This window comes from Strongylocentrotus purpuratus, unplaced genomic scaffold, assembly GCF_000002235.5.
Source record: "Strongylocentrotus purpuratus isolate Spur 01 unplaced genomic scaffold, Spur_5.0 spur5_scaffold_2, whole genome shotgun sequence".
NCBI lineage: Eukaryota > Metazoa > Echinodermata > Echinoidea > Camarodonta > Strongylocentrotidae > Strongylocentrotus > Strongylocentrotus purpuratus.
This window is the reverse complement of record NW_022145605.1, coordinates 41,325,591-41,348,014: the sequence shown is the minus strand read 5'-3', so window position 1 is coordinate 41,348,014 and position 22,424 is coordinate 41,325,591. Positions and strand designations below refer to the sequence as shown.

At 37.4% G+C, this 22,424-nt stretch overlaps 2 protein-coding genes across 2 annotated transcripts; both read right to left on the bottom strand.

Moving 5' to 3' along the window:
- Positions 1–1,225: 1,225 nt before the first annotated feature.
- Positions 1,226–5,127, bottom strand: LOC115926881. Its single transcript, XM_030992466.1, has 5 exons — positions 4,982–5,127; positions 4,155–4,448; positions 2,998–3,360; positions 2,346–2,460; positions 1,226–1,960 (listed from the first exon to the last, which is right to left on the bottom strand). Exons 1-5 carry the CDS (start codon positions 5,019–5,021, stop codon positions 1,711–1,713), a joined length of 1,062 nt encoding a protein of 353 aa, XP_030848326.1. The 5' UTR covers positions 5,022–5,127; the 3' UTR covers positions 1,226–1,710.
- Positions 5,128–8,922: 3,795 nt separating this feature from the next.
- On the bottom strand, positions 8,923–14,143 carry LOC105445448 (macrophage mannose receptor 1-like). The gene is made up of 8 exons (XM_030991306.1): positions 14,045–14,143; positions 13,233–13,484; positions 12,472–12,578; positions 11,508–11,644; positions 10,582–10,724; positions 10,116–10,225; positions 9,523–9,653; positions 8,923–8,945 (listed from the first exon to the last, which is right to left on the bottom strand). Exons 1-8 carry the CDS (start codon positions 14,141–14,143, stop codon positions 8,923–8,925), a joined length of 1,002 nt encoding a protein of 333 aa, XP_030847166.1.
- Positions 14,144–22,424: the final 8,281 nt, after the last annotated feature.

Below are 22,424 nucleotides of genomic sequence, written 5' to 3'. Positions count from 1 at the left end.
CAAACGTTTTGATGTTTTCGAAAAAATATCATATTTTGTTGCTCCATGGTGTAACAATTCTGTTATACATCAATCACATTATTCAGAAAATGACAGTGCTGTAGGAAACAAACTTCAATGAAGGAATATTAGTATATATAAACCCATTTCAAGAAACTAATCCCATACCCTGACTTTCATGTATAGTGGTGAGACCTCAGGTAAAGTCTGGTGGAATACAACTATTTTTACCGAAATTTGTAAGACTTCTGTAAATCATGGTATTTCAAAAGGAAATCTTTCTACTGATCTGCGATATCAAGAGATTTGGGAATAACGCGAGTAGCCTAGATATGGTAGATGAAAACACTAAGGAGGAGGAGCACACGATGGAGGAGGGAAAGCCAGGATAGCTTTTGACGACTCTTCATTCTTGTATTCTAATTCCCAAGTATATCATCATATTTTTTTTCAGTTATCAAGATAATTTCACGATATTTCACGATTTTAAAGCATGGTTTCATATCCACGGAATGATTGATATTTGGACATTAATTATATGTAATCAATTAAGACTGAAAAAATTCTGTCTCTCAAAATTATGAAAATTATTTGTTTGTCTTGATAACTATAATTATTGTGATGGACAAGGGTCTTTTTTCATCTCATTCACTCAATTCTTGAGCAGCACAATAATACTACTTAATTCTCAATCATAGTACTGTTTAAACGTCTTTCACGTTAAGATTCATTCAGATTCAGATTCAGATTAATTTTATTGGTCCATTTGGAAATTCATTTGTTGGCGTTACATAGGCACATGAACAATATACAATAGAAAATAATATACACAAATAGATAATATACAGTAGCAAATGTACAATGACAAATTACAAATTCATATGGAAACATGTACAATGACAAATTCATATGGAAACATGTACAATGACAAATTCATATGAAAACATTAAGTCGTTTTTACATAGTGGAATTATATAAGAAAAGTAGAATATATAAATAAATGGACTTCCAACACTATTGAAAATGTACGATTGCGTAGAATTTGGAAGTAGTATTGTTGTTATATTTTATTATTATTATTTTTATCATTATTATCATCATCATTATTATCGTTATCATAATTATTATTGTTACTTTTATTATTATTATTATTATTATTATTATTATTATTATCATCATTATCAACAGTATTTATTGCATGTATCATTCTTTGTCACGGTTTTAGAGCTGAATCCTTTCTTCTTTCTTTCCTTCATAAATTAAACGGTATATAACTACAACTTGGAATAACATATGGCATCATAGGGTATTCATTATTTATTTGCTCGTGATACTGGTACATTCGGTTGAAAAGGAAAGGAAAGGGTACAATGCAAATTGATGACTAGCGAAGTGGCAAGATACAGGCTTATTCAAATTGACTGGAGTTGTTCATTGTATTTACGAATGGAAAGCGGGACAAAGGAATTAAGGAATCGTGAGGTTCGAGCCTTCATTGATCTGTACCGCTTCCCCGATCGCATTAGGGTATAGCAGTGATGAAGGGGGTGGTTAGCATTTTCCAAAATCTGGGATACCTGTTTCAGTATTGTACACACGCATTCCTGTTTCAGATCTGTCACTTTGCCAGTCATCTTGCTAGCTTGATTGGATATTCTCTGCAGTTTCTTAAGGTTATCCTTTCTGCACCCACCGTACCAAACCGCACAACTAAAAAGCATTACACTTTCTATTACTGACTTGTAGAATAACATCAGAATAATCTCTCGTTATGGCGTCATTCAATGCTTCGTAGTTAGCTTCTTGATCAGGTTTATTCAGATCCTGATAGGCATTAACATCGGCACTGATATCTTGGTAGGTATGAACGTCTGTCTGTGACTGATCAAATACAGGGTTCCCATACTGCGGAGACGAATCGGACTCCTTCCCTTTAGACTTAGTAGTGGCTGATTCATTGCTGAAAGTTAATATTATGAAAGCATAGATAAATTGCATTCAATAAAAAAAAAAACATTTGAAAAATTACATAGGTTATAAACATGTCAACATGAAATATGGGAATTTGTACGGTAACTTTATAATGCATGTCATTAACATAACAAGTTTTTTAAATGGGTTACCATAACATTTTAAAACAAATCATGTTTTAGAATATTTACAGTGAATAGCATGTCTAAAGGAGAAGAAATTAATGAAATAACTTTATAGATTTCTTTTATTTTTATAAAATCATAATTCCTCTTGTATTTTCATGATCATACTGTTTTAGCATCATGCATGGAGGAGTTCGATGAGAATGAACTGATGAGAGGGACAACTTAAATACAAAGTATCTCTCTAACCTTCTTCGCTTGTAAAAGATGATGATGATGATGAGAATTATAGCGATAACAATCACAAAAATAGCACCAACAGCGCTTCCTACGACAGTTGCTATGGAACTTGAAGAACCTCCAGCTGAAGTTGAATTTGGTGGAGAAGAAGTAGTAGATGAAGAGGTTAGTGAAAATGAATGACTGGAGTTAGAAATACCAAGAAAGCATCCGAGTTTAAATAGATAAATGATAAATGAATCAGATACTAGATTAGAAATACCAAGGTAGCATCAGAGTTGATAAATGAATGATGAATAAATCCGATACTACCATGTGATCATAATTGATTGTAACGGCATGCAAACAGACCGGTCCCAGTACGGTAGGTTGCTCACAGCTAGACATTTAATACGTATGGAAAGTTGTGTGTGTACGTGTGTGTTTGTGTGTGTGAGCGCTCCACAGGGTGTGTGTATGTGTGGGTGTGTGATTATTGTTCAATTAATGTAAAATATATTGACATTGTAATTACCAATTTCTACATTCTTAATTTTTCTTTTTTTTTAATTTAGTTCATGATATTTTATATATTTCTAGAATATGGGTCGTCAAATAACGCGTATAAAAAGATGAGAGGAGCGGGCTCAGAAGGCAGGGGAAAATAAATGATAGACCCTACCACTTTCAGTTGTAAATGTCAATGCTAGTCCTTGTTCTCCTTCACCGTTGATACTATCTCGTATCGCTGCAATCTGGACAGAGTACGTTGATCCTGCTTCAAGTCCACTGACGTTATACATGACCATCTCACTGGCATTCTCAGCAGACCTCTTCGATACGGAACGGTCCGTATTGTTCACCATGCTTGGGGGTTGTACTTCTTTAGCCAGCACGACATTGCTACCTGATCGCACGTATATCTTGTACCCTACAATTGGTCCTTCCCCGGTATCAGAGCTAGAGTCCCATTGTCTCCAACCGATGGCTGCGTGGTAGTATCCAAATTCAAGTACTTCTGGTACACCATTAAAACTTGGTAACGCTTCATAAGTGAGCGTCAAGACAAACACAAGGTAAAATTTAATAACACAAATAGTAATAATTACAATAGCAATAATAATACTGATGATAATAAAAAATGAAATAGATAATTTCAAAGCGCTAAAAACAAAGAGTACAATAGCCTTAGACAAATACAAATGGGTAAATCGTATTAATTTTCTTAGGGAAGAAGTATAATATGATTTAAGGGATCCTTTGAAAGAGGCAAGTTAATTCTCTGAAGGAAAGAGGGATATTGCCCTATATTAAAGTAGATTTACTTGTCCCATGGATATTTATTTTTACTACCCACCCCAAAAAAATAGAATCAATTATTTAAATAGCTAGAACTAAAAATCATGATACCTTTTGAAAAAATTACTTTGTATTAACGAGCGCGCGAATTTTTTATCAATGAAGAATTTTTTTTAGGAACACGGATTGCGTCAAGAATATATAATTTTTTTTAACACCATAACAGGACCACAATCATTCTCGATTGTACATGTTGAATGAAAACCCTGAGTCAACATCTCAAGAAATGAATGACTACAATTTTTTTCAAACTTTTGCATTTTGCATAGTTCTACAAGCATTTGTTTGATTTTAGGAACATAAAGAAAATGATCCTTTCTCACCCACTCCGCAGAGTAACTTTAGTCTTTAGTCTTTAGCAACTTTACTCCCAGCTAGAGCGCTTTGCAGATTGTTCATCAAATTTGTACAAGAACCGCTAAACGAAGCAATGTAAACTTGTACAGGGCATTTATGCAGTAGGAAATGCTTATTGCTTACCAAAGAATTGCCTTGGAGGTAGCCTTGTGAACATGAACTCTGAAGGGATTTCAGGATCTCCGACGAAGCAGTAAATCGCTTTCTCTGGTCCCATATTGACGTGAGTAAATGAATTGTTGAGGGTTTTATCTATGTATATAGAGCTGCTTTGTGAAATCCAGCTCGCTGCAGAAAAGTCCCCAAGAGCAGCTTTGATGTCCGCGGGGCTGAGAGCTTGCCCTGGTGACGCCGTGAATGAACAAGAAAAGATCGCCACTCCTGGGTTGGTCTTCCTCGAGCTCGTCTCAAAGCGATCTAAAATTTGGTGAAAGAACAGAAAGAAATGGTCATCCCCATCAGCTTGTTTTCGACGTGGGCTTGTGTCGTGACGAGGGCTAGAAGGTAAATCACGGGACTGTGAAATATCAAATGGTTTACGGTTCGAATCCCGCCATCCAGCCAGGAGCGGTTCTGAAAAGAAAAAAAAACTTTTGAGGGAGGAGTGGCTGGGGCTTCCGTGCTTGGGATTCTTGCATTCATTTTCTGTATTCATCTCGCGAAAAAGTGGGGGGGGGGGGGCTTGAAGACTTTTGTAGGGATGGGAGTTGAGAACCCCCACTCCAGCTCCCTCTTGAACCATTAATGCCAGCATCTGGCTCGATATACACTATGTGCACTTCTCAGTCTTCTCAAAAGGCCTAGATTGATTCCTAAAAACGAACAGTGTGCTGATGAGGGCTGCCTCAGCTAAAGTTATTGACAACGTGTGGCTTATAAAAGTGTTATGTCTTTAAATATTATTTTACAGCATATTCTTTAAAACACAGAAGAGGGCAATATTATCGTACCTGTTTGGCAATGATCCCCTATCCATCTTGGATGACACATGGAAGGCAAACAATCACCAGTCAGAAAGTTACAATCCTCAGCACCACCAGAACAATGACATGTCTTTGAACAAGAGCTGTAGCATCCAGAAACTACACGAGAAATGAAGTGTGTCGGGAAAAAATTACATTATAACAGTTCAGACTAAGTGGTTTATTTCTTTCAAAATCAATATAAAAGTTACCAGTGCATATATGTGTTAGTTTTGCTCAAAACAAAAATTTGATACTTTTACCATTTTAATAGAAGGGTAATATCTTCTTGCATTAAGTATTATGAACAAATATCCTCTGTGACAAAAAAAACTTTTATAAATATACGTTAGAGCATCTTGCCCGAATACAGCTTTCCATGTTTACAAAATTTCGCATAGCCAGCAAATTAATTCCTGTTAATGATGTTAAATATTTCTCTCTCAAAAATAAGTCTCGCTATTAATTGGGGACCCGAATATTAGGAATTTAAAGATTCACAGGAGAGAAAAGGCAGCAGCCCCCTTCTCCCAAAGCCCCATCATTCTCACCTCGTTATTTTCAGTCTTTATTTAAGCGCAATCCTTTGGCGTTTATATTGTTAAAAAGAAAACATAATGAAAGCCTGACTTCTCTACGAAAAATATCGCCGAAATAATCAAGACATTTTCGATCTTTTGGTCAATCCATGAACGTTGTCAGTTGTATCGTGTTTGCTGTGTGAATTGATTTCAAAATATTAAAGTTATAAAGCAAGAATAATGTTACATTTTAAACAGCTTGATGGGAAATCAACAGAATCAGAAAGGTATCCAATGTCACATATTCCTCCAACTTCGGCACAAAATCCAGACTCCTTTTCGCATGATGTGGAATCTCTGCAGTTACATTTCTGCGTGCAGTCAGCTCCAAAGTAGCCGATATGACAAACAGACGGAACTAGTTGTGAAGGAATATAAAGAGAAATCATAATTGTGAATCAATAATAATAGCTTCTTAGATAGAGGGCTCATCGCTCATGGCGTTTTGACATTATCGCTCTGGTTTTCATGGTCATAGCCGAGCCATCAAAGTAACTCAAGCATATCAGGCAGTGCTAGTTTATCTGGTACCCATTGGTCATGATCGTAACCTATATACATAAATGAGGACCATGAAACCTTTTTCTCATGCTGATGAACGTATAGGATTCTAGACAATGCAATGGGAGCGTTGTGTCATCCCGATGTATCCTTACTTTCAAAAATTCAATAATATAATAAAAAGTAAAGTAAATGATTGTACCTTGACATGCTGCTCCAGACCATCCTTGCGAGCAGTCTCCGGGACATTCACCAGTGATGTCATCACAATCTGCTCCATTAGTGCAGTGACATTCTTGAAGACAATCAGCTCCAAACATACCAACCAAACATGCTTTAGGACGAAACAGATGGGGTATATACAGACTTGTTGAACATGCAAGGAACTTACACCTATTGGCAATCTCAAAATTAGTTTCAGCAGTAATATATGTCACTTCTTTATTTTCCATGAAGGTTCCTGACGATATATCAGCCCCACCCCCCCCCCCACACACACACACACACACACACACTATTTTCTAGAGTGAAAGAGGTAACGACAAGCTATACCATTTGTTTTCAGATTACTATGATGAATACTGTCCCTATCAGCAATTGGAATCATAAAATAGCTTCTTTAAAACTAAAATTCAGTTGTAATCGTCACCGATTAAACACTTACTTTCATCGCAGTAGATTCCTGTATATCCAGCTAAACAGGTGCATCCATAAGGATCAGGTAGACAGATCTGATTTTCAGTACACTGGTCAAGAGGCTCACCGGGACCACATTCTAATTCACAGTCCCAGCCAAACCGATGCATTCCACAAGCTGAAGAGAAATATTGTGACATTTTATTTAATTAGGAAACTCACTTAAATCATGTTTTTTAAATGAAAATTTTAGTTACTCTTGAATAAATATTTTTAATTGCTATAACATTCAATCGCCAATTGCAGCTCGGATGATGACCATTTGCATCTTTCTAAAGTCCAACATCATCTCCTATCGCCTTTCGCCTCAGATATCAGGACTGTTCCAAAAGACAGTCAATGTGGATCATTCTTACGTCCACTTCTAATGTCCACATTGATGAATATTATTTGTATATCATCATTATACCTTGAAGGCAGTTCTTTCCAGCAAATCCTGGAGGACAAATGCATGTTCCTGAGAGTTCGTGGCATACACCTCCATTATAACAGCTATCACACAAAATATCGCACAATGGTGGATTCCATCGGCCATAAGGACATTCTGTTTATAGAAAGAATAGAGATATGTCATATTTCGGTATGAATTACACTGGACATATAGTATCAACAACTCTCTTTTGAAGTAAACTATATTTCATTGAAGCATGGATACATAGAAAATGTAATAAAAAGCTTTCTAAAAATGCGTGGAGGGGTTCTTCCTTTAAGGGACCCCCTGTACCAAAACATTGAATGAATAGATAATAAGTTATTTAATGAGGTGTTTAAAAACATGTAATTTGTAATCAATACTGTTTAAAGTTTACTATTAAACCTGTATTGCATTCTCGAACAGAACTGCAAAGGAATTATGAAACATTTTAATGCGCACTCACCCTTGAGTAAAATGGTGTTGGGCATTTTGATAAAAAATTATAAATATTTTACCTAAATAATTAGCAACAGAGGACATTAAAATTGGAAATGACATCATTCGATTGGGCACATGATTGCCTAAAGTAGACAGGATTACATAAGTACTCTTATATAAGGTACATTTACACAATATTCTAGTAGGATATTTCAACATTAAAGAGTGAAGTAAAAGAGCGAACCCTTCACGATGAGTCTTATGAAGCTGGATTGATGTTGTTCCCACGTTCCATCCTCGTAAGTCACATACACACCGGCGTCTGAGATAGATGCAGATTGGATTGTGTGTGATAGACTACCAGAACTCATTCCAATGAGTGAATCAGCCCAGTCTACATCAGTGAATTTCCGCCATCTTATACCGCCTTCACCTACCATCCCTGTCGTGCTCATCACACTGAGTGTGATATTATCTCCAACGCGTACTGTCTTTGTAAACCGACCATCAATGGGTTGCAATTCACCTACGAATACAAATTTAATTATTTACTCCCAATTTTTTTTTTTTTCTTCTTCAATTGTAAATTAGTAGTAACCTTTCCACCTATAAACAGCATTTCTCTCTCTTCCTCTCTCTTTCTTTCCTATTGCGTTGTATGTGCTTTTCACGAAGTCTAAACTTTCCCTGGGATAATATAATTTTAATTCCATGTCATATTTCAATTTTATTGTTCATTGGAAATCCAGTTTGTTCACAATTTCATACAAATTTACAAAGTAATCTCTAACATTTTAAAAAGGGAAACCAGTTTTCACTTTACCACCGACACCTGTTTTATTTCGTTGTTATCAGCTAAGAACATACGAGCTTAATCATGACAATATGCTTTACTCTATACTGATTTGAAAAGAAGAAACGTCAGAGAAACTTACGGGTAGAAAGAAGAATGGCAAGAGGAACAGATGTCATTCTACTGGCTGTCACCGCTGAACACTCGAAGAATCCCAAGCCCTCCATAGTAGCTGGAAGAGTATGCCTTAATACTACAGATGGTACAACATTGCTGTATCCTGGAGCTGTGTAACTATCGAAAGTTTTAGCCTCGGTCAGACGGACGAGTCTTCTGGTGGACAATGTGAGAATCTCTTCATTCTCTGAGCCGAGTTGACAGATAAATGACGCATCCAGCAGACCTCCTCCGTAGGGTGATGGAGTAGCTGCTATTATGCGTATGGGAAGGATGGGGCGTGGACCTATGAGAAAATTGTTATATTTTTCAAGTGATTAGTGTCCGCCTAGCATTGCTGGTGAAGAAGAACTAAGGGGGAAATGCACAACGGTGACAAGGCAATGACTTATCTCACACTTCAACCCTATGTTGCGTATACGTTATGATAACATTTAGTCCTTGTTGATACATGCAAACTGATTTTCATAAATGTACTTAATACTATTTCATACTATATACAAAGCTACCTCCACTTCTAAAACGGAATGGTATATAGAATATCGGCCTTTGGAAACACAATCTAAATGGTATATGATGATGTATGACGTCACGTCTCCAGAACTCCCTCGAACTATCGACTGTAGATAAAGCCTGAACAACTAACTAGGAACGTTTAATAGGCAAGTTACATATTCTATATGATATGATAATCTTATTTCCACTTTCTGCCTTGAGACGACGGTACAAGCATGGATTTACAATGGGTGAAATTCTATTTAAAGTGGAAACCAACTTTGGATTCGTAACAGTTGTTCCAAAATATTAGAATGTCACCAATCGATATGTTTTTTCGTTTGTTGCATTTAAAACAGATATTTTTTAACACGGACTATTATAAAGGAGTTCTCCAAAATATAAAGGACAACAAAATTATGCCAATACTCACTCGGAGCTTTTTCACATGCGAACCTGAGGTAGGATGTACACGGTAGTTTTCTCCATCCATTATTAACCTGTTGATGAACACATCGTTCACTCTCAAATAGGGTTGCATCACCATTCGACCAAGCAGGAAATCTGAAAAGATAAGATATGTCGAACAGCAATGTATAACTAAATTATTAATAACATAAATATTTTACTTTAAAGGGCATAATCGTTTCTTTGTTTGAAAGCGGTATGTCAGGGTTTTGATTCGAGCTGCAGTTAAAATGTAAATTAATCCAACTGTAAATGTAAATTTGCTTTTCTTGCAAATCATGACTATGGCTTGTATTTTAGGCTTTGTGACGTCCACAAAAAACAGAAATATTTAACAAACATGTTATTTTCAACTTATTCAAGGGAGGGGGATGCCATCGATCCATCAGAGAAAGCCTTCCTCGGCTTGATGGATATCAACTTGTACCTCAGATACTCGTGCTTTTAAAGTTACATACCATTTTCTACCTATTGCACTCTCTCTGTAAAATGATATAATCACAATTTTTATTTAAGATACTGCTGCTGTGTGTATGAATAATACAATTTAACACATACTCATTATTGTCGAGTGAAGTGCGATCAATCCATTGGAACGTGCCCTCTGGACTGCTATCATCGAGTCCAAACCAATACGAGTTTCCTCCAGCCAGCTTCATGAGATGCATCTGGTGAGTGCGTTGAGAAAATATATCAGAAAGAGAAAGTCACCGATGATTATTTCTAATGCGCAATGATCTTGATAGTGGGATGAGTTTATCGATATGTTTATATTCCATGGCATCAATGGAAGTTGAACTAGTTGAAATCATGACGACATCATGCTGTTCTACTACCTTTTACATCGTTTTCCGATTGTTTTTACACAACCTAACAGATTTCCTACTTTTCTTTCTTTTCTATTAACAAAAATCTTCTATTTTGACATACAAAACTATTAAATGCCTATTTAAGTTTTATTCACGATTCATTTATACGTCCCATACTTTGAAGAAAACTCGTTAATATGACGATGCGTCCTTACATTGATTTCCTCTGTTTTAGGCTGGGCAAGATCCCCTCCTTGAGCCTGGCAGAACCTTCTAGCAAACGTATATGACGTCATCGAGGATTGAGAGATATAGTACAGGGTTCCATCAAAGCGACTCCACTCATATTCAGGAACATCTACATATTGATTAAAACAAAGGGATTGCCATTTTCAGATGTTCTTCGTGTTATGAGAAAAGAAGAAGGTATTTCGAACCATTGCGTGTCATTGCATATATTATTATCAAACTGAAGAAACATGTGACTAGAGATGAAAAGACCACGAATTAACCCTCCGACATGGCACCTTCATCAACATTCATGTGCTAGATGAATATATGCACTTCCAAAACATTTTAGGTATTATAAGCTTTTAACCGAAACTCTCAAGGGTCAGCGCATTCAAGAAATTAATTATACCGATCACCCACTTACTACACCTGGGTCTAGTGTGGCGAACGTAATTAATGCCGTTTGGGATTCGGATCCCTCTCCTTGTAGCATGTAGGATATGATGCATAAGAGTTTTGAAAGGTTGTGAACTGCGAAACATTGTAAAGCTAAGACACATGTTTATATGACAAAAAAAATCGATAGCGCATTCAAGTGGTTCAAACTTTGAAAGAAAAAAAAAATTCTTTTAGCTTCGCTCTCCAGCTTCTTTCATCGGGATCTTTGCAACCTTTGCGATGATGCAAACCCCGTGCAACTAGATAAATGCATATTCGGGTGCCTTATCCTCAAGGGAAAACCCGCTTATTAAAACAATAGAGGTAGGGGGACCATTACTGAGTTTGCTTCAAGTCGACAGCAGTGGATTAAGTGTTATAGTTTAATCTAACAGGCCAGTTTGAAAGAAAAAAAAATATTTGGACGATGAAACAGAAACGACCACACATGTTAGGTTAAGTGACTTAATACCCTGATAGCGTTCACATATGAAGGGATGGTCGAGATTACACGGAATATCATTCCATCCCAAGTTAAGATCAGAAGATAGAGTGACACAATCTTCATTATCACCGCCGTTGGGTTCAGGATCCCTCCATGCTGAATATCTGTGTGTATTGAATGGAAGTAAAATGGAAAGAATAATGGAAAACAAACACATGCAGGAGCAAACAAGACGATTATACCACCGAATAAAATATATCGGTTTATTTATTTATTTATTTATTTAACTTTTTCCTCTTTTTTTTGTTTGTTTGGGGGGGGGGGAAGGGGTTCGTTTTGATTCTTTTTTCTTAAACATTTCTTGTAACAATTTTATTGACAGATATCTCATCGGAGTTCTGACAATTGAAGTGCAATAACTCGTTTCATATAGGTGCACTTTCTTATTTCTTGGCTTTTAAATCTTTAGTTTCTCAACTTTTTTTTTTAGACGAACACTCTATCAATCAAAAAGTAATGATCTCAACGACTCTGTTTAATCTCGAGAAAAATCTCGAGAAAGAAATCATGAAATTAATTTATTCAAAAGCAAAGTATGCACTAGCTACTCTTTTACCTAAATTTTGATTCCTTTTCGAGTATTGTATTTTTTTATGCGGATTTAAAACAAATATATGCACCACTTAGATATGTACAGAAGATAGAAATAATATATAAAGCATACATACACAATTCATTGTATTACGAAATGCAAAATGCAGCTTTTTTTTTTCTTATAGTACTCACTGCCATTCATTATCAAAACTTAAGAATATTACGCATACGTTGCTTTTTAGATTTCATGAGTTAATATTTATCGAGAAATAAATTGAAAATATAAATTAAAATTTTACAAATTATATAAGTAAAGAGTAATACAAGTAATTTCGAGCTTGACAGTCATACCAAAGTAAAAACGATTAAGTTTGCATTCTATATTAATTGAACCTACTGTAAAGGTGTTCCATCGATCCATGTAAATGTGCCTTCTACAGCTTGGTCAGTCAAACCAAAAAATACATAGTTACTTAATCCCGAAATCCTGTCACGAAGGAAGGTCTGTTGGAAGGAAAAAATGATATCACCTCATAAACAACAGTTGGTTTTCATGTTTTCATATTTGCACATGTTTTTATTTTATTATTATAAGGACATTCAAAAAGATGAACGAAGGTAAACAAAAAAAAGAAAAAAGGAAAGATTACCTGCTGTGAACCCGAAATTGGGTATTTTTAACTACAGACTTAAAAATCTGTCTGGCGCACGGTAGATAACATTTGAAGAGACTATTATTCAAGTATTTCAACCTGCTTAAAGCTACTTTGATAGAACTGTTAGCCGTTACTGTCCTGTTTATACAAACATTAATGAGAACAGATATTTGAAATACATCCATTTAACTTTTTACAAATGTAAATAAAAGAAAAGTTTCTTTATAATATGATGATATCGACGTGCTTTAACAATGCGTCATCGGAGAACATCATTGGAGTATATCAGAGTCTATTTTTTAGGATATTGGAAAGATTCAACCATGAAGATTGACGATGACAGCGTTTACATGATTGTTACATCAACATGCCAGCTCAATCGCTATGTAAACCTCCAAGCTGTAAAAGAAAATACTAGCAAAAAAAAAATGAAATACGGTTCACGATATAACATTTTGTAAATTGATTGATGAGTGAGAGGTGTAAATATACTTGAACATACGTTGATATCGTGTGATTTGATGAGTGCTAAATCAGCTCCATGATATTGACAGTAGGTACGTGCATCTGAGAAGGATCGAGCTAGCCATGAAGGTGAGATGAAATAATCTAGACCTCCAAATGATGCTTCACTGCTTCCATCAAATACTGTAATAAAACAGACTTTCCTTTGAGAGTGTATCGTGATGTGATAGATTGTGATTTTAACGAACGTAATTGCTTTTCTCTGCCCACTGGAGGCATTCGTGTCATTCTACAGAGCCCATTGTGGGCCTATAGCAATCGACGATAAACGTTGTGCTTTGTGAGTGTTCAACTAAAAAGGAACAAAATGATTTCTGGTCTCTAAATAAGTATGAAAACAGAGGACTTTTCCAATTTGTTTCATTTCTTAAAGGGAAATTATTCACCCAGTATCTGAACTGTGTATTTCGTCGCTATAAGAATGCTCAAGATTTAAGAACAATATATTTTTTTTTCTTCCATGAAACAAAACCATGTGGCATTTCTTGTAGTGAGTGAAATTCTCGAATACAAAGTCAGCCAGGCATCTCATTATGATGTTCCCAAATGAAGATTACACAATTTGAAATTCAACTTGTACGAAACATGCTCCAGCGACAATTGTTCTGCGGCCAATTCCTTACACTAAACGAATTCCAAACTTCAGCCCTTTACCCTAACTTACGCTTACCCCGACCATAACCCCTAAATGCCTTATGATCCCTGCAAGTCAATATTTTTGTTGAAATGATTATGGCCCGGAGCAACTATAGCCAGAACACAGTTAATGTTGGTCATCAGAAGTCATACCTCGTGTACGCTCACAAATGTAAGGCGAAGATCGCCATGGAAGCTGGTCATACCATGATGGGCTATCACGTAGACCAAGACAACCCCGGGAGTCAGCATTATTTGGTTCCGTGACAGTATACCAATCATTATACCTTGGAGTAAAAATACTATAAAAATTAAGTTCGTATTATGATCATTATTATGATTTTTATGATGGTTATTAATGATAATTATGTATAAGTTATTATTATTATTATTATTATTATTATTATTATTAATATACAAGTATCATTATTGTCATCATTATTGTAATTTTCCTTTTTATTTTATTTTCGTGTATCCATCATTAATCTTAATTTGAATTTAAATCTGTATCTACATTTCCCTCAACACCCCCCCCCCCCAATCACTCGAATATGATGCTACACAGATAATGTAGGTAAACTGTAGGTAAGTATCATGCATAGATTTAATAGAGCAATAGATATCTGGTCTTAACATCACGATCTTGTATTGTTGAGCTGTGCCTTCTATATTCCATCTTCTTGATATTCACTTTAACATAGATATTACAAAATATGCTGATAAAGTATATTATATTTTTAATAGACACTGAATACATTAAAATGAAAAATGTTTTTAGTAGAATCATAACTACAAATTAAATCTAGACACGTATATATGGGTTGATCAACATGTAGTCTTAAATATTGACAGATCTTGACAGAGCAAACTTATCATTAAGCACATACCGGAGTGTAGTACCATCCAGCCAGGTGAAATCTCCAACATCACTCCTCCGAAGCCCAAACCAGTAACATAAATATGGATCACTTTGATTAAATGTAGGTAGTAGTTCTTTGAGAAATGTCTGTATTAAAAGAAAAACAAAAAAGAACAAACATTTTCATTTTATTTGAATAAGTAAGTCATGATAAACACTGGTAAGTTTAATCGATCACCCCCTCCCCACTCCTTCATTTTCTAATTAGTATATGTTTATAATTTTTGCAATATGATTCACCAGATTTTAAAGGATTTTATTGTGGAGGGGGGCATGAACGCCATCCTATTTTTCCCGTAAACTCTTTCGTTTGTTATAATTATGTGTACTGTAGTTGAAAAAGACTCACGCTATTAAACAAGGCTTGACAGATATAATAACCTACTAATGGTAGCCCACAGCCCAGTTTGGGACTCGTATGCTTTCTGGCAACTTGCTGAGGGTTCACCGGACGAATTGCCTAACATTGTATAACTTTCCTCATAATACCTCTTTACGTTGTCGGTCTCGTGGGTTGCCAGTCTTTTGGATCTTTTGGAATTTCTTAGCTTTTTTATAATTCCTTATACGTGTTTCTTACTTTTCGTGTGTTTTATTTATTTCAAAAAAGCATCCTTACGTATTTCTTGTTGTCAGTATATTTTCAATTTTCGGTCTCAGACTTGTAGACTTTGTTTGTCTATGGGGAGATTCTTAATGGACCACAAGCAAGTAGGCAGTTTTAAACTCAAATAACTAATTAAATGTTGAAATGCATCAGGTATAACCTTACATTAATTTCGGCTGTTTTGATCATAGCCAAGTCACCGCCATAACTCCGACACGTTTCCGTTGCATTGTCCAACGTTGCCGTCGGTTCTTCCATGATAAGATACTGAGATTCACCGAACTCATGCCATGGACAACCTACATCTGTTTGTAGAGTATGAAACGAAACTACAAATCTTCTTATTTATAGTGATTCATAATCTGAGCTTTCTGTCAGTCTACCTTGATAAATTCTTTGAATATATTCTTCTAGAGAGTTCATTTATTGTGTGCCTCAGTTGAAGAATAATCATATAGGAAGCCATCAATGTCCACACTTCGTAACGCCGCTGCTCCGATGCTCTGATGCGAGGCGGGATGAAGGGGGGGGGAGGGAGGGGGAGGGGAGGTCCACGAGTTTTGAGCTACCATTAAGCTGTCAAGTGAATTTTGATGATGATGATATAACATTTTAAAGAGATCAATATGATAATTTGAGCTCGCTCGCTTGAAAAATAGAGAAAATTATTTTAGTTTTTCCTTGGCATGCAGGGACGACCAAACCCCTCATATATTCGGCATGCGTGTATTTCGATGATGAAGTGATATCTTTACTACAGTGAAAGTGTCTTTTATTCTAAATAATGATTATCTTGATAGGCTTGTATTTCCCATCACATCAGGAGTAGTACATGTTTCTTTCCATATTTATATATGCACAATAATTTAATGTTATAATTTGTATTTCTTTGTTTTTAAACAAATGTGTAAATAAACTTGAACTGATTTGAATTATGTATAATTTGTTTCATTATTTTCTTTTCTATTTGAGACATAGCTCTACTACAGCATGACTCTTTGGAAGAAAAAAAAAAACAACATCACATATGCTGGTCAATCAATGTGACGTGCCTGTCACAAAAATCGGTAAATGCATTGAAAAAGTAGATTTGGTATTGCACTCGAGGTTTGTTTTTGTTGTATTTCTTTCGTCCACAAACCTTGAGTTCAGAACAAGTTTTATACTTGTAGATTATGGCATTACCATACATAACTGCAAGAAAAACATTTTCGGTAGAAAAGATGCCTTTAATGGCGTGAAATGTAAAGGTTGATTTGAGGATATACAAGGTATGTTTTTATTGAGGCAACCTAATTTCAGTGTTTTTTTGTGTTTTTTGGCATACACAAAATAATAGGCAGCAAATCAAACGTGATTTAGGAGCGTAAAAGGATAGAAATGAGCATTCTGATACCACTCCGCATGTTGCTGATCAAATATGAATTAAGGATCAACATTAATTTCATGCTGTAAAGAATGAAAATTTCATGGGCTTCAGCACTCTACATCTATTGGGCTTTCAACAAAAAACTGTCCCATTATATGACATGTAAGCCAATTGAATTTGTGACTCGTGATTTTGCATGACTCAGAATAGTCCTGGAATGCTGAGATTTGATCCAAATGTGGTTTATCAGCAACTGTTTTTAATTATTTATGAAATATTATGATCCAGAAAAGATTTTTTATCTCAAAAATGATTTGAATAAAGATTAAAGTTTCACAATAATTTCCTCACATAATTAGAAAGTACACGTACGTCATTATCATAATGAAGATATCGTTATGGTAAAAATGGATTGAAAAAAAGGAGTGGCCTTATATCACGGTGATAGTTGATACATACCCAGGGGCCGTTCCATCAATCCATCTGTATGTCCATCCACATCCATGTCTTCTAAGCCGATGTAATAGTTACCAGCACCCACCGTTAATCTCATGGCAATGAAATCCTGTTAATGTTATGAATATAACATGTAAACATTTGGATATTGATATCAATGGGGCAAAATGCAAAATTTCTCATTTTGTTAGATGGGTGGGTTTACACTTAATCCCGCGTTCTCCGATCAAAAGGATCGATATCCGAGTCGAATGTATATTAAACAATCCTCTGGACGGCCATGCATTATGGTTCAAGGCATGTGCACACAGAAGGTTTGTTTATGTTGGGAACCGGGGTAAAATGCAATGAATTATTGAAAAATTATTGCAATTTCTTCGTTTTTATTTATTTATGGAAACTGCCCCCTACCCTAGTCCCGCCGCGTACAGTCATGGTTCAGTGACAAAGCAATGGCCTCGTAACTGTAAAGCCCCAGGATCAAAACCGTGCCGATGTGCCATATTAGTGCCCTTTCGTGGGACATTAATCCTCATTACTGTCATTTATGACTTAAGGGCGTAGGTCCCCTAGTTAATAAGCATAGAAGCATACACACGCTTTAGCAGTCACGCAAACACACATTGTCAAATTAATATTCAATAAAATCTGAGAATGTATACCATTATCTAGATTTATTATTTTTAAATAATTGTTTTAATAATTCCATAAATTGGGGTAAAACAAAAATATTACAAGTGTTATTTAGGGTACGCATATACATGTTCCCTCCTTTTGAAAACACCCCCTAAGTCCGGTGTGTAAGTCGGGCCGGAATGTGTACTATACGAGACGGACTTTGGTGCGTGAAAAGTACCCTTTACCGGACATTTTGGTAAAACGCATGGTATCCTTCCGTTCACGGAGTAGGGGGGAGGGCGATTGCATGCAAAAATTGATGATAAGGGGAAAGACATTTTAAGCCCGAATAAAAACGCTTTAAACCAAATTTTACTCTAGGGAAGATTTGGAAGAAACAATTGCATTTGATGGAGTCCGTTTTTGAAGATCTACCTACATTGGCAAGGGCAGTGGCGGATCCAGCCGCCGGCTGGATCCGCCCCTGGGCAAGGGAAAGTATAGAAAATTGTGAAGGTGTGATTTGTTTAAGGGGAATGTTTTGCGGCTCTGAAAGAAATGAAACAAAATAAATCACCAGGGAATGATGGGCTAACAGTTGAATTTTACAATACATTTTGGTCAGACATAAATATTTACTATTATATACCTCTCTTTAGTATGTTGAATAAATCTATCTGATTGGTCGAAATTGGAGTTTTTTTTTAAATGCCCGCATGCCCGCTTACATGTCAATATATATATTTGTTAAAGATGCCCGTTGCCCCGGGTCCGTTGCCCGGGGTGACGGGCCACATAAATACATTTTGTTTGCGTGTAAAAATCAGAAGTTTCTTTGAGCGAGCGCGGATACCATACAGTGCTTTTTGTCTGCGATATCCCGAATGATCGTAACATTCAGGCAACTTTCCAGCGAAGATTTACAGACAGTGTCTCAGATTTTCTGTGATGTTTTAACCAGTCTTTACTCAGGAAAATATGGGCGGCTAAAGGGGCCAATATCAACAGTCACAAAAACAAACAAAGATGCATACAAACAAACAAAGAAGCATACAAACAAACAAAGGACAGAGCAAAATAGACAAAGTACCCAGAAGAAAGGACCAATTAACAAAGAATAAATCAAAGGTCAGAGCAAAATAGACAAAGTACAGGTCAGAAGAAACAGAGGGCGTTATGGTTTACGGTAAGCAAATAGACATCAGGCACGAAAACGAGAAAGGACAAACTCAAACAGACATCACATCATCTACGAACTGACCCTCAAAGGACAACAGAGGGCGTTTTGGTTTACGGTAAGCAAATAGACATCAAGCACGAAAACGAGAAAGGACAAACTCAAAAGGACATCACATCATCTACGAACTGACCCTCAAAGGACAACAGAGGGCGTTTTGGTTTACGGTAAGCAAATAGACATCAAGCACGAAAACGAGAAAGGACAAACTCAAAAGGACATCACATCATCTACGAACTGACCCTCAAAGGACAACAGAGGGCGTTTTGGTTTACGGTAAGCAAATAGACATCAAGCACGAAAACGAGAAAGGACAAACTCAAAAGGACATCACATCATCTACGAACTGACCCTCAAAGGACAATTGAGGGCGTTTTGGTTTACGGTAAGCAAATAGACATCAAGCACGAAAACGAGAAAGGACAAACTCAAAAGGACATCACATCATCTACGAACTGACCCTCAAAGGACAACAGAGGGCGTTTTGGTTTACGGTAAGCAAATAGACATCAGGAACGAAAACGAGAAAGGATAAACTCAAACAGACATCACATCATCGTACGAACTGACCCTCAAAGGACAACAGAGGGCTTAGGCTCGCAAGTAATAACAGATGCGTATGTATTTCATTTAAAGACCGTCAATACTGGGCCAGAAGGGATTAGACCACACAGCGATAACGAGGTCACTGACAGGTGGCTATCTCTTTAACTCAGCTCTCAACTAACATAAGAAAAAGAGGGTGGGGGACCAAAAGGCACCGATTGGGGAAGTTTTCTATATAAAGGAACAGTGGCGTACGCAGGATTTTTTCAAGGGGGGGGGGGGGGTTGGTAAAAAATACACATATAATACACACATAACAAAAACTCAAGGGGGGGGTTAACCCCCCCCCCCCCCCGCGTACGCGCCTGTAGAGGGAGCAAGTAGCTACAACATTACAAGTAGGACAGTGGGGCTTTAATCAATGATTATCCATCCAATTGCATAGACCATTTTACCCAATTAAGGCTTGGGCCAAAATGCCCTGTTGATTAATCATTATCGCTTCGAGCAAAGGGCTCTTGCCTCCCCCCCCCCCCGCCCTATAAACAAAAATAGGAGAAAAGGAAGGAAATGGAAAGAAAAAAGGAAAAGAGCAGATAAAGGGTAGTAAAAATAGAGGAAGAAGAAAAGAAAAGAAGGGGGATATCAATTGCAATTTTCCTGCCAACAAGTTGTGGATCGGGGGGGGGGGGGGGGGCAAATGCACCCAGGCGCGGATCTACGGGGGGGGGGTTAGGGGGTTTAACCCCCCCCCTTGGGCGGCCCAAAAAAGAAAAAAAAAAGAAAAAAGAACGCACTCTGGAGAGGAACCCTTTCAAGTGCAAATATTGTGAGAAGATATTCAACTCATCTGGTAACTTAACCAAACACATGATAACTCTGGATATAACTGTGTATTAAACTGTTACTTGATTTAAAAAGACGTTATCATGCACTGCTTTTTATGGTCTCCATTGTGTTAATAGATGCCAGGAAAACATCACTTACGGGGTTCAAATAAACACCCCCCAAAAAAATCGGCTCGCCGCTTCGCGGCTCGTGCACAATGCTCCGCATCGTCATTATTTTGGTCAAACCCCCCCCCCTTAGCAAAAAGCTAGATCCGCCCCGTGCACCCCCCTATCACCCCCCTTTCAGGATATTGCCGGTAAAATTGCGATGCCGTCCGGAAAAAAGACAAAAGGGGGAGGGGAAAAAAGAGAGGGAAAGGAAAGAAAAAGGGAAAGAAAAGAAAGAAAGAAAAAGAAAGGAAAAGAATAGTTTAACTGCCAGAGTCACAAAATAATGAGGTATCAAAAAATGCTCATCTGACCGTGATTAAAAAAGACTAAAACCCCTCAGCTTCTGGGGGCTCTGCCCTCTTGATTCCGCCTAGGGCCCTGAGGCGGGCCCTTAGATGATCATGTGACCGTCATCAAATGCCTAAAAACCCTGAGCTTCCGGGGGCGGTGGGGGCGGTTCCCCAAAACGCCGGCCAAAAAAAAGGAGCAGATAAAGAACACTTTTGAAATTCAGACAAGTATTATGAATCGCCTTCTTTCTCTGTAATAATTTTAGGCAACCTCAAAGCTTCCGCACTTCGCGCGGGAGGGAGGGAGGGGGGCAACTGAATTCAGACTAAGATTAACAGTCTAGAACGGTACCTGGAGTTGTCTTCTTTTTCTAATAATTATTCTATGAAACGTCAAAGCTTTCGCGCGGGAGGGGGGGGGGGGAGAGAAATGAATTTAATCAAGGATTAAGTGTCGAGAACGGTACAACCGTGCAGGAGGGGGGAACTGAGTTCCGACAAATATTAAGAGTCGAGAACGGTACAACGAATCGTCTTCTTATTCTCATTATTTAATGAAACTTAAAAGCTTCAACGCTTCGAGCGGGAGGGGGGAAACTCAATTCAGACAAGAATTAACAGTCGAGAACGGCACAATGATCGTCTTCTTTCTCATTAATTTAATTAAATGTCTAAGCTTCGGGGGGGGGGGGGGGCCAAATTTGAAATTATGCGAGCCAAATATTGACCAGCAGTGACGTAATAGGGGGGTGGGTGCAGGGAGGGGCGAGTTTTTCCCCTCCCTCCTCCGCAAAGCGCGAAAGCTTTGACGTTTCATAGAATTATTAGAGAAAGAAGACAATCCGACGTACCGTTCTCGACTCTTTATCCTAGTCTGAATTCAGTTGCCCCCCCTACCTCCCGTGCGGATGTTTTGAGGTTTCATTAAATTATTAAAGAGAAAGAAGACGATTCGTGATACTGTCTTGTCTGAATTTCAAAAATTATCTTCGTCTGCTCCTTTTGTTTCCTACGTCCTCTTCCTTTTTTCTCCTCTCTTTTTTGTTTTTTGTTTTTGGCCCGCGTTTCTGGGGGGGATCGCCCCCACCACCCCCACCCCCCCCCCCCCCCAATTCCAAACTGCTTCCGGTGCGCCTGCCCTGGGCAGCATTCCAGCCAGGCGTTACATGACGCTTAAAAACTGTATGACCAACAATGACTGTCGCATCCTACCTGGTACCCATTTAACACCGGGGTGGAGAGTAGCAAGTGCAGGTTAATATCTTGCCAAAGGATATTAGTGCCGTGTCGGGATACGAACCCTCGACTTTTTCATCTCCAAGTCAAGCAGGGGATGTCTCTATAAAATTATCAAAGATAGAAGGTATAATATACCTACTTAAAAACAAAGACAATTATTCAGGGCCTTGTGTCGCCCCTCCCCTCAGCTACGCCATAGCCGTGGGGGTGTTTTACATCCAATATTTCCCTTCCATATTATGAATAGCGAC

Bases quoted from the DNA above. Each gene is read 5' to 3' on its own strand.
- LOC115926881 (XM_030992466.1), bottom strand. From the start codon at position 5,021: ATGTGTCATCCAAGATGGATAGGGGATCATTGCCAAACAG. The intron at 2,461-2,997 runs GTAGGGTCTATC...ATTCAACTTCAG, and splicing joins GACATTTACAACTGAAAGTG to CTGGAGGTTCTTCAAGTTCC. The intron at 1,961-2,345 runs GTTAGAGAGATA...ATTAACTTTCAG, and splicing joins ATCTTTTACAAGCGAAGAAG to CAATGAATCAGCCACTACTA.
- LOC105445448 (XM_030991306.1), bottom strand. From the start codon at position 14,143: ATGCTGACTCCCGGGGTTGTCTTGGTCTACGTGATAGCCCATCATGGT. The intron at 11,645-12,471 runs GTAGGTTCAATT...CAATACACACAG, and splicing joins ATCGATGGAACACCTTTACA to ATATTCAGCATGGAGGGATC. The intron at 10,725-11,507 runs GTATTAAGTCAC...ATCAATATGTAG, and splicing joins CATATGTGAACGCTATCAGG to ATGTTCCTGAATATGAGTGG.